The following is a 12,523-nucleotide window of genomic DNA, read 5'->3' on the forward strand; positions in this document are numbered from 1 at the left end:
GTAGATTTCCGAACTCCATGGAGGTGGGGGCCTCTCGAAGTTTATAGCAGAACTTTTGAAACTCGTCAGGATTTTAGTACTGCTGGATCGCTGCTAATATTAGGGCTTATCAGCCCCATCACGCCCCCGTGGAGGAACACATGGGAGGCTGTGATTAAATCCCACGATGTCGGCCATGGAGAATGTTCTTTCTCTAAACGTTCCTCCACTTGCCTTCACATTGGCTCGGGTATAATTGATGTTATAAAATACAACTTTTGAAGCATTCACGCGGAAGAACAGAGAGAGAGAGAGAGAGAGAGAGAGAGAGAGAGAGAGAGAGAGAGAGAGAGAGAGAGAGAGACTCTTGAGTACCTTTGAAATTGCGTACGGCAGATGCACGGCACGATAAACAGACATTTCAGCACGGCTATGAATAACACCAGAGGAGAATGTTTCAACTTGTCTTCTTTAACATGTAATTACTACACAGTCAAAAGGAGAATAGGAGAGGCACACATGTGAGGTTGGCTACTGCACACTGTTAACCATCCAATCCTGTGAAGAAAATGTTTACGAATCCAAAGTTGTACTTTAAACAGATAGTCTTTGAATGTGTGTGTGTGTGTGTGTGTGTGTGTGTGTGTGTGTGTGTGTGTTTGTGAACAGAGTCTCTGAATGAGTGTGTGTGTGTGTGTGTGTGTGTGTGTGTGTGTGTGTGTGTGTGTATGTGCATGTGCGTGCATGTGTGTGCATGTGTGCGTGTGTGTGTGGCGGTGACTTAACATGGGCAACATGGGCCTCCTCCTCTGGGAAGATGACAGAGTCAGAGGGGGCGCAGCTGAGACAGCTTGGTTCCACAGATGCATTAGAGAACACGGCACCGTCAGGTCATCCCACGTGAGGCTGGCACTCCGATCGCTTACATCACTGAAGCACAGACGTGACTATATCATTTGTGTTGAAATTGTAAATAATTGTACCTGAAGAAAATAGTTTTGTTTTTAGATTTTTTTTCACTTTGCATTGTTTAGCTTTGGTTTATTGTTAAAATGAAAGAATATATGTACGACACAATGGACGCATTTGGTTTACAAATTTTAGGTTTAACCCTCCCCCCCCTCCTTGTTATTTTCTCTGGTGTAGCATTTAGAGCGGATGGCTGAATATAGGCGTATTGATTTATTGACCGACTTAACGCAGTCCACCTAGCCTGTCGAATATAATGATCCCGCTTGGTAGCAGCATCGGCCCACGAGATATATCGTATTCTCTGCAGTTCTCAGCAGAGTGTAAACAGGACATGCCGTTTAAGATGGTCAGGGGTTAACAGGGTCGATGGCTAAAAGGACTAGTGATAAAAGCTTTGGAAATTGAGTGCCTGGACTCATTGTTACCCTGGAAAACCAATTCAATGTTCAATGAAGTCCATACCTGCAGCTTTTTAGTAGGAGGCCGGCATTGATTCAAACTACTAAAACACATTGATGTTATGCGCAGAGAAAATGTGGATTGCTGATTGATGATCATGGTTTTTGTTTGCTGTGAACAGAATATCGGATACATAACATCGGAGATAAAGGTGATCTTTTGACATTAAGGTGTGGTCAATTCATATTTCTAACCCCAACAGGTGTTGAGCTGCAGCTGAAGATGGCAGGAGACTCCCGAGTCCTTATGGACCGCGATATGGAGATTGGAGTCACACCGGGACAGGTAAACCCACTTTGCATAATCACATTATCATATTCATTGGCAGGTGATACACTTTAGCAGTGCATTAGTATCAAGAGAATCTCTCTCTCATGAGAATGAGAGAGAGATAGAGAGCACCAGAGAGTGGGGAGAGATGGGGAGGGTGTAAGAGCGAAGTGAGCATTCCTGAGTGAGGAAACAGGCGTGTGTTACGGTGCGATCGGAAAGAGAGGCGGCGAGGTCAAGAGAAATGAAAGTCGGCGGAGCAACGCAGTGGATGAGTTAGCAGGCAAATATACTTAGGAGGGGGAAAGATTGTGGAAGATAGCCATTAGATTCTTTTTCCCTTCCATGGTTGAAATTCATCAACGCAACGCCAAGTAGGGAAATGGATGCCTGGCCATACTCACTCTGGGAAACACGGGTGTGAGCTGTAAGACAAGGGAATTGGGCCGGCCCGGGAGAGGGCATTTGTGAAGATGCTTATCTTTACAACTTCCAATAATGGATGGTGGCATTGCAATGGTTATTTGTCCCGGTTCCCTGACTTGATTAGGTTCTGAGAGTGGTCAAGAAAGCTGAATAAGAGAAAGTGGAAAAAAAAACCTCAGCTGCCCTACAGGAAGAGCTAATGAATGAGTTTATTGAGCATCACCCCCCAGGGAGTGTATTGACTGCAATGGGGGGGGGGGGGGACAGCGATTGGCTTGCACTGTAGATGACAGCTTCATCTATCACTCAAATAGCCACTTCTTTAACAACAACTCTATGTGGGAAATAGAAAAAAAAGAAAGCAATTTTTTGGCAGGGGGTTATGCCATTCTTGATTAATAAAGCACAGAGTGATGGTTAACATTATTCTGTTCAAGAATCTCTTTCATATGAAAGTGTATGGATTTATTGGCGACTGCAGAATGAGGGTTTTTGGGGTCTGGTTTAATGCAATGTCCCTCAGCTATTGACCTGGTACCGATGCCCTGTCACCAGGTGGCTAATTACTACACTGGTCAATGCACTCGTAAGTGTGGCCGGGTTCTGTCTATGAGATCTACAGAGAATAATACTGTATATTTGGTCTTGGCTTAAGAGACAGGACCACCATAAATGCATCCAGTGCTGCTAATGGACCAATGGAAAACTATCTTCAAGATCAATGCTTGGTATCATAGGATCACGTTTCCTCCTGAACAAAGAGATGCGTGCCATAGATGTAACCCGAAGCCTCTTAAGCCTGGACAACGCATGTTCTTTAAAAAGAGGAGGGAAAAACATTGTCGGACGGTGACAGGACACAGTGAGTGTTTGTGCGTTCATCTGGAACGCATCCACACTCGTTTCTCTGGAGACGCTGCAGAACCGCAGGTGTCCGATTAGCACCTTGAGATTCAGAAGGCTCAAAATGCTTTTCTCTCCTGCTTCAACACAAGCCTGCTTTCCAATTAACAACTCAGGACTCAGACATGTGGTGCCAGCATGTCCTTGGTCTCTTTGAAAGAAATGCCCTTCAATTTGTGTGTGTCTGTGTGTGTGTGTTTAACCTGCATTGTGTCTTATGTCTGCCTCTGTTCATATCTGCGTGCATGCAAATATGTATGTGTATTTCAATATTTTTGTAACTGATCACAGACAATCTGCATTTGCAACCTCTGCAATCGTTTACCTTCCTGTATATGTGTGAATATGGAAGAGGCGTGTGGAGGGGAGTGTGTGTGTGTGTGTGTGTGTGTGTGTGTGTGTGTGTCTGTGTGTGTGTGTGTGTGTGTGTGTGTGTGCATGACGTTTACTCACACTGGGTGTGTCTGGGGCCTACGTCAGTCTTCTCTCGGGCCCTGCATGGGGAGGGGGGACCTCACGGGAGGGGAAGGCTACAAAGGGTCTGTTCCTGTTCCTCTTCCTATCCAGGCCTGCCAAATGTTTCATAGGGGACGCAGGCAGGGGAACGCTGGGCAACGGGAGGAAGGCGAGGCACAGCTGTGGAGCCAGATCGCCGGGCTGGAGCGAGGCCAACACAGACACAAGGACCTGGGTGTCCTTATGTTCTTGTTCTGCCCTTGCCCTATCTCGCACGCCCTCTCGATATATCTATCCGTCCCGCTCACTCTCTCTATCTCACTCGTTCTCTCTCCACACACTAGCAGACGCACACTGGCAGACGCACACTGGCAGACACACACCCACACGCGTGCAGAAACATTCTGGGCCCAGTACGGTGGGAGATTCTATCGCCGACTTTATTTGATTTTTGGCCGCATGATCTACTCTGCTTCCCGACTGACGGAGCAGAAAAGAAGAGAAAAACATCTGAAGCCCCTCACGCCTTATTAGTGGCTATGCTGTAGGGTGATATTCACTGTGAAAGGCTGTAGCCCGTTTAGGAGTGTGATTTTTTATTATCAAAGAGCAAGGGCTCAATGGGACTCAAATGAGGGAATCAGAAACCATGTGCGTGGAGAGCTAAAAGGTCAAATCAATTTAAATTATATGTTGAGTGTTCTTGGGAGCATTGAAATTCCCTTTATAAATTCAAGTTCATATTATTATTATTACTATTATTATTATTATTATTATTATTATTTTTGGATATAACCAAGAAGCGGATGCAAAGGAGGATTTGCCAAGCACTCCTCATGTCTTTTTTGTCTCTCCATGTTTGTCTGTGTGTCGTTCATCCTTTCCCATCCTCAGGTGAAGAAGCTCCCCAAACACCTGAGGGAGGCGCAGATCTCCACCGAGCGCACCCACCTCATCTCCGACCCCGTCAAGAAGCCCCGCCAGCGCTACGTGCAGAAGGACGGCAAGTGCAACGTCCACCACGGTAACGTGCAAGAGACCTACCGTTACCTCAGCGACCTGTTCACCACCCTGGTGGACCTCCGCTGGCGTTTTAGCCTGCTCATCTTCACCCTGGTGTACGTGGTCAACTGGCTGTTCTTCGGCCTGCTGTGGTGGCTGATCGCGCTCATCCGTGGCGACCTGTGGCACTCCGACGAGGAGGGCTGGACCCCCTGCGTGGAGAACCTCAACAGCTTTGTCTCGGCCTTCCTGTTCTCCATCGAGACCGAGACCACCATCGGCTACGGCTACCGCGTCATCACCGAGAAGTGCCCTGAGGGCATTATCCTGCTGCTGATCCAGGCCATCCTGGGCTCCATCGTCAACGCCATGATGGTGGGCTGCATGTTCGTCAAGATCTCCCAGCCTAAGAACCGTGCCGAGACGCTCATGTTCTCACACAAGGCCGTGATCTCGGTGCGGGACAACAAGATGTGTCTGATGTTCCGCGTGGGGGACCTGAGGAACTCTCACATCGTGGAGGCGTCCATCCGCGCCAAGCTCATCCGCTCGCAGCAGACCAAGGAGGGGGAGTTCATCCCGCTCAACCAGACGGACATCAACATCGGCTTCGACACGGGCGACGACCGGCTGTTCCTGGTGTCCCCGCTCATCATCTCCCACGAGATCAACGAAAAGAGCCCATTCTGGGAAATGACCCAGGCTCAGATCGAGAAGGAGGAGTTTGAGATTGTGGTGATCCTGGAAGGCATGGTGGAAGCCACAGGTACGTAAAGGGGTGGTGATGGGGGGGGGGGGGGGGGGGGTAGGAGGGTGGAGAGATGGATGGATGGATGGATGGGTGGATGGACATATTGATGGATGGATGGATGGAGGACGGATGGATTGGAGTTACGGAAGACACCATAAAGTAAGACCACAGTGGGTATGGATAGAATGAGAAAAAGATTTGAATAAAATACATTAGTAAGTATTAAGTATTCAGTATTAAGAAGAACTACTACATGAGTAACAAATCCCTGTTGATAAATGAAAGCAACATTACAGCAACAAAGATGCGATACAGAAGGTAGCGTGTAATGTGGGCAGGTCTGCGTCTTTTATCACCTAGTTATAACTGTTTGGACATCAGAGATGTCTCTTTGATCTTGTTTGTTCCAAAATGAGCGATGTTTATACCCACACTGCTGGTCGATGTTCTAAAAGGTCAAGTAGTGATAAACAAACAAGGTCGAGTAGTGGGATTCTGCAAATGTTCCAGGAAACATTTCCATGTATAAACAGCAGCGAGAATGAACAAGATGTCCTTGATTCGCAAAGGCCTCGAGGGATTTTTCCAAATGGAATTCATTCATAAGATCCCCAGCTAATGTCGTGGCATCCTTTAGAGAGCATGTTAGAAATATCGATCTTCCTATTTTTCATGGTAAATTAGAGAATAGGGACTGCTTTACAGTAGGATGTGCCACTACTAATTGCCTATTTGCTGTCGCAATATATTTCCTGTGGGGGATTAGCTTGCTCAGGTGAACAAGCAGCAGCGTCATTGTTTATTGGCTTTTGTTCAAGGCCCGATTATCATGCGCATTTGAAATACAATGCATTATACATATCTGCTTTATGGGACATGATCATCTTTTTTTTTCAAAGGATACGAATAGCCTTGCTGCGTCATTAGCCATATTTCTAATCCATCGAAATCCATAGAGTATTTATTTAATATTCTTATTTATTTCCTAACCCCTTAGCTATCTACACATCTGAGCATTTCTGCTCTACTAATCCGATTGATTTGGCTCCTTGTTTTTCCATTCATCCAAGCCCTACTTTTCTTTTACTCAGCACCAGCAGTCATTGCGCTCTGAGTGTGCACATACACATACATTTACTAACACACACTCCCCCCCCCCCCCACACACACACACGCACACACACACACACACACACACACACACACCGTTGGATGCTTATTGACTGAGGAATTAAATCACTTTCCGCTTGACCAAAGGAAATGCCAGCGTGCGTGGGTTAAGGCGTCACAATCTCCAACCGCTGCGGTGAACAACTGTGACCCTCTGTAACAGAGAGAGAGCGATAGATCCAATAACAGGGCCACTCTCCTCCTCCTCCTCCTCCTGCTCCTCCTCCCATGGGGAGGTGGGCAGAGAGCTTTCTGGGAGCCTGATGCAGCTCTGATTCACACTGGAGGATTTTAATCTGAAACACATGCAAATCAATAGGCACGAGGGAACCTCTAAGGCTTCTCCTTGTGGCTAATGATGTTGATCCTGTGGACTTTGTTTAAATTACAAGCCAAAGTGCTACATCACTTCCCAGTGCAGTGGACTTAATCACAATTCCCCATTGACAAGCAGGACCACTGTCCACCTGATCTAGTTGAAGAAAAGGCATTGTGGCAGGTACATTGCGGAGATATCAATATTAAATTCTAGGTTACAGGCAACATTAAAATAATAATCCAGACTTTACTTAGCTCTCACTTTAACTGGCTCTGCAACTGTGTGAGCATAGCTCAGCTGGCAGGGTGGCGGGAGTGGGAGGGTTTTTGGAGTATCGATAGTAGGATTGTTGTAAACAAAGAGAGCAGTATGGGCTGGCAACCATTTTTTATTTTTTGTATGTATCAGTTACAGTATGTGATATTATTGATAACGATAAAGGAATCACTCACTATCGATCAGCATTGACTACAGATGTGTCCAGGTTATTTTAAGGGACACTGTTAAATATTCACTGTTAAATTAAATATTACACATTGCGACTTTAATCATATTTATTTTTCAAACATGTTAAGAGTTATTAAAATAAGATGAGTCAGAGATCATTCATCTCGGACCATGTCTTTAAAAACATTGGAAGGATTTCAGTTCATGCGAATAGGTCAGTAATGTACATGCTCAAGGATTGTGTGTCTGCTGCCAAATGAGTGAGCCCTGGTTTGACAGCTTTGACACTAGAGAAGGGATGTCAAAAAAAAAACACCAGAAACAACCAGTTTCCAACCATGCACTTATCCTTGTCATAAAAAGCAAGCCACGCATGAAAAATAAGGAGGTAAACAAATATGAGGAAAATTGGAATCTGTCATTATCAATGAATACTAAGTACTACTGAAGCCCCTCTACAGCAGTTAAAAAACACAATCTACAAGAACAAACTGCACCATGAGAAGGATCCTGTCAGAGTCTAAGGGACTGACAGACACTAATGATCTGCCATCAGTTATTCCCTCCACGGACGACCACCGCGCAGTTCAGAGAATGACATGACGTCATGCTTGAAAATTACCAGCAGTGGCAATTAACCAAACAGGAAGAACAGTTAACCTGCTGAAGAACATTCTGTTTTCCCTCTCGTTGTCAGGACACTGATAATGAAAGTCTATGAAACCAAATGTCAACAGTTATAGTGTACTAAAATAAGCAATAAGCAATTCCTAATACAAAGAGATTTCAATGGAGCTGCATTATGAATACCAACAATATTGTTTTATTTGAATGAAATAGTGATGAAAACAATAATCATGCTCCTCATGTTGCTTTTTGCATTTTATGTATTTTTTATGTGAAAGAGGCAACACAATCCAGCACAGGGAATACAAAAATCTTCCCATTATTGCCTTCTTAATCTCTTGTTTTTCTACATGTGTTTAGTAGCCTTCAGTGTATATTAGACCTACTTATGCAATATTGTGAGTAAAACAGATTATTCCTACAAGGATGTAGGACTGTGTTATCCCCCTTGAGGATTATATTGTTTGGGCCATCACGTTAGCTAAATGCAGGCTTCATATCCATGCCTTATGGATAGATAGAGCATGGATGAGAGGCTTTTCTAAACATGTAAATGTTTTATTATAAAGCTGCTCCTTCCAGCACTATAGCTGTGGAAAGACGGTTGTCTGATACAAAAACATTCAGAGTAACATTAAATGCAAAGAACAACTATATATCAAAATCAATGTTTTACTTTTATTTCTAGCAGACGAAAAATAGAACAGAATACTAATGGACAGAAACAAACTAACAAGTGAAAAGGTCAGTTCTCTTGTCATGTTTTTCTCCAACCTAGACACGTTATATGCAGCAGCAAACCATTATGGTTAGCGTCAGCTTATCTCTAAGATCCCCCAGGAACGCTAGCCACGAGGTGCTGCATGGTTGGATGGTCACGCTGGTATTTTATCCAATTAATATGCAGCCACGGCTCCATATATGCTTGTGTTCTGGAGCGCCACAGATGTGTGGGTGTGCAGAACGGCTGTGGGATTGCTTTCACAGATGAGCACTTCAAATAAATAACAAAATTCTTTAAATTAAAAAACCTTTACTTAAAAAACGCATTATTGAATCCGTTCTACCGATTTATCATTCTTATGGTTAGTTGTACTTTATCCAGTAGGGTTACAGGGGATATAATAATTGGACATGAATTAATGATGCACTTCTAGGTCATTCTACTGCATAAGTGGTGCATGGCCGGGCGCCATGTTGTTGCATACCACGGACCTGTTTTTGTCACCCGGCAGCCCATAGAGATAGCCAGCATACAAGAACAATAGAGATAAGCCAGTGTGCAATGCTTTGAAACAGCTACACACAAGCAATGGTGTTTTTTCGGTTTTAAAGCAGAGAGAGTCGGAGGGATGCATATATTTTAATATTTACACAGTAAATTCAATATTGCAATTTGAACGGCGACTGCCTGCCTGTGTTCCGTGGTGTGGCCCTTCTCTCGGGGTATAACTTTATGGAGCGCTGGTACTTCAACCCTCCAGGGACAGATTTCTCTCAGCGGCACGTCGTAGAGCCCCGATGTGTCCGGACACCTACTTACACACACGTGTAGCACGCACACATTCACACGCACTCCCATACGACAGCGCACACGCAAGCAGTATAACACACAGGCATTGGTATAGACACAAATATTGGTGCACGCACGCGCACATGTAGGGATGAGATGCAGGAGATGTGAGAGAGAGAGAGAGAGAGAGAGAGAGAGAGAGAGAGAGAGAGAGAGAGAGAGAGAGAGAGAGAGATAGAGAGAGAGAGAGCGAGAGAGAGATAGAGAGAGAGAGAGCGAGAGAGAGAGAGAGAGAGAGAGAGAGAGAGAGAGAAAGAGAGGGGGGAGAGAGAGTGAGAGAGAGAGAGAGAGAGAGAGAGAGAGAGAGAGAGGGGGAGAGAGAGAGAGCGAGAGAGAGAAGGAGAGAGAGAGCAAGAGACAAAGGAAATCGATCCTGGTATAGGATTTAGAATGACTAACCAGGTCTTCATCCTCAGCCTTTCTCTAAACAACTGTAGGATAAATCAGGAGTTCTACACGTATGGCCTGATGCCAATGTTACCTTGGAGTCCCAATGGAGTCCTTCCTTTTATATGATTGGAGAACAAAACTGATCATACTATTTTGGAAATAGATAAGACCAGGAGTTGTAGAAATGAAAAAGCAGATTTAGAGAAGTCTAAAAACATTTCAGCCTGCCGTGAGTGGCACTGCTTTGAATACAATCCTTTCAGTAGATTTAGTATGTTGGCCATGATTGCTTTATGGATCATCTTATAAAGAATTCATGCAGAGAGCAGTCACCGCCTAGAACAGCTCGTACTGACCAAATATCAACAAATTTCACTTTCAAATGAAAGGTATTGGCAATGCCATCAGCGACACCAGGACATTGTCTGCTGCCTCACAACAAAGTAGTATAATTAGGAAATGGACAACAAGACTATCACTGCTAAAATATAAGAGGCCTATTGACCATAAATTATATGGGAGCTGCCTATTTGCGTAACACTAGCACCACGGCCTGTTATTGACGAGTAATGTAGCACTGCTAGTGAATAATTTACTTTCTTTCCTTCTTCCTACACCCATTCCAATCTGTCTAACTGCTGAGTGTGTTGTGTGTGAGTGTTTGTCTGTCGGTGTCTGGGTGTGTGTGAGGGTTTTGTGTGTGTGTGTGTGTGTGTGTGTGTGTGTGTGCGTGCGTGCGTGCGTGCATGCGTGCGTGCATGTGCGTGCGTGCGTGCGTGTGTGTGTTTGCTAACCTTCTAAATTTGCTTGCTGAATGCTTCAATGAATGATGAATGCTTGCATCCACAAAATGTGCTGTTGTGTATGTTTGTATTTACATATTTGATGAGCTTTATGGCTTTATGTTTTTGCATGGGTGCATACATCTGTATGTGTCCCATGTTATTTTTGTGTGCTCTAGAATAAATCCTGTTTCTGTGTGTGCATGTTTTTGTGTGTGTGTGTGTGTGTGTGTGTGTGTGTGTGTGTGTTTGCACATGTGTGTGTATGTGTGCGTGTTTGCATTTGTATGTATGTATGTATGTATGTATGTATGTGTGTGTGTGTGTCTGTGTGTGTGTGTGTATTCGTGACCATGTGTGTTCACATCTGTGGGCAATATGTGCATGTGTGTGTCGGCGTGTGTGTATGTGCGTATTTATGAATCTTATTTCCGTATGTGTTGTAAATCTAATGTGTGCATGTGTGCACATGCACATGCACACATTTGATGCACATCCCCATCAGATGCACATCCCCATCAGATGCACATCCACCCAATACGCTGACTGTGTGCCTCTATTTCACACGGTCCTCTCCGCGCCCCCCCCCCCTCCCACCCCCCTCCCCACCCCAGGCATGACGTGCCAGGCCCGGAGCTCCTACCTGGACACGGAGGTGCTGTGGGGCTACCGCTTCACGCCCGTGCTCTCCCTGGAGAACGGCTTCTACGAGGTGGACTACAACAGCTTCCATGACATCTACGAGACCAACACGCCGTCCTGCAGCGCCAAGGAGCTGGCCGCCAAGCTGCGGGAGGCGCCGCTGCTGCCCCAGCTCTCCGCGCTCCCCGCCACCACCCCGGACGCCAAGGCCTTCCCCCTGGACCGCCCGCCCACCAAGGACCCCCTGTCCCAGGTCGAGGACAAGGAGGACGGCGAGGCGGGCGGCGGTGGCGACCGGGGCGAGACTAACGGCTCGGCCGCCGCTCTGGAAGGACAGCCCCTCACCGACGGACTGACTGACTGAAGGGGTTGACGCGTCCATCGGTCACAAGTCATAACACACAGAAACACACACACACGCGCGCACACACACATATATGCATACACACAGACAGATTTCCACGGAGAGACTGGAACAGCGGACAATCGTTGCTTCATTGAGTCAATGGCCGGCTTGTTCCATCGCATCGCTTGGAGAGACTTGGTTCTCAAGCAGAGAACTCTCGCCCCCCCCCCCCCCCCACCACCTCCCCATGCAATACTCTTCTACTAGGGTGTCAATCTATAGTATAGATTGGTTTTGTAGATCACAACAAACTACACGTATAGAGCGACATGCTTATATCTATAATTTACTCTCTCTTGGTCCTTGGTTGGTTGGACCATATTTTTATAATCGTATAAACAACCACTTATATTAACTCAAGCTGTATATTGTGAACTTGGGCTTGGCTAGTAGACATGAGGGAGCACAATGGGCTTGTCAAGTGTGTTGATTCAGCTTCATCGCCTCAAACTCATAAAGAGACTATTGACACTTTGCTGCTCCTTGTTCCTACTTGACCCCGATATTAAGAATAGTTGGAGACATGTGGACAATAATGAGTTCCTCTCCTCTTCGTAATGATCAATGCTTTAGGCAAGGGCAACCCTCACCCCCACACTCCCACTGGTCATTTGTAAGGTGCAGATAGACTGAAGACCGAAGGGGGGGGGGGGGGTGGGGGACTATGTTGTAGGCAGCCTTGTTGATGGTTAGAGCTTAGAGCCATCTAGCTAGCTTTGCAATGTTGGAAACATTTGCACAGGGTACACCGTCAGTCAGGCAGACATCATCTTATTGTTGCCCATTGAATTATGTCCCAGGCTCACTTGGGACTTTCAACCATACACACGACTGATCTCTGTAACCCTGATGTGACAAGCTGCTGTAGTACCTCATTTTGAGCCCATGATCAGGGTTTGAAATGAATACCATAGTATCTACTAACTGAAGACAAAGCTTGACCTGCGGT

At 45.7% G+C, this 12,523-nt stretch overlaps 1 protein-coding gene across 1 annotated transcript; it reads left to right on the forward strand.

The window, feature by feature from the left end:
* Positions 1-1,632: 1,632 nt before the first annotated feature.
* kcnj5 (potassium inwardly rectifying channel subfamily J member 5) lies at positions 1,633-11,532 on the forward strand (the record flags this gene model as incomplete). The annotated part of the gene is made up of 3 exons (XM_084466462.1): positions 1,633-1,695; positions 4,360-5,233; positions 11,141-11,532. 3 exons carry the CDS (start codon positions 1,633-1,635, stop codon positions 11,530-11,532), a joined length of 1,329 nt encoding a protein of 442 aa, XP_084322588.1.
* Positions 11,533-12,523: the final 991 nt, after the last annotated feature.

The sequence above is a fragment of the Micromesistius poutassou genome (assembly GCF_964030765.1).
Source record: "Micromesistius poutassou genome assembly, chromosome: 4".
In the NCBI taxonomy this organism is placed as follows: Eukaryota; Metazoa; Chordata; class Actinopteri; order Gadiformes; family Gadidae; genus Micromesistius; species Micromesistius poutassou.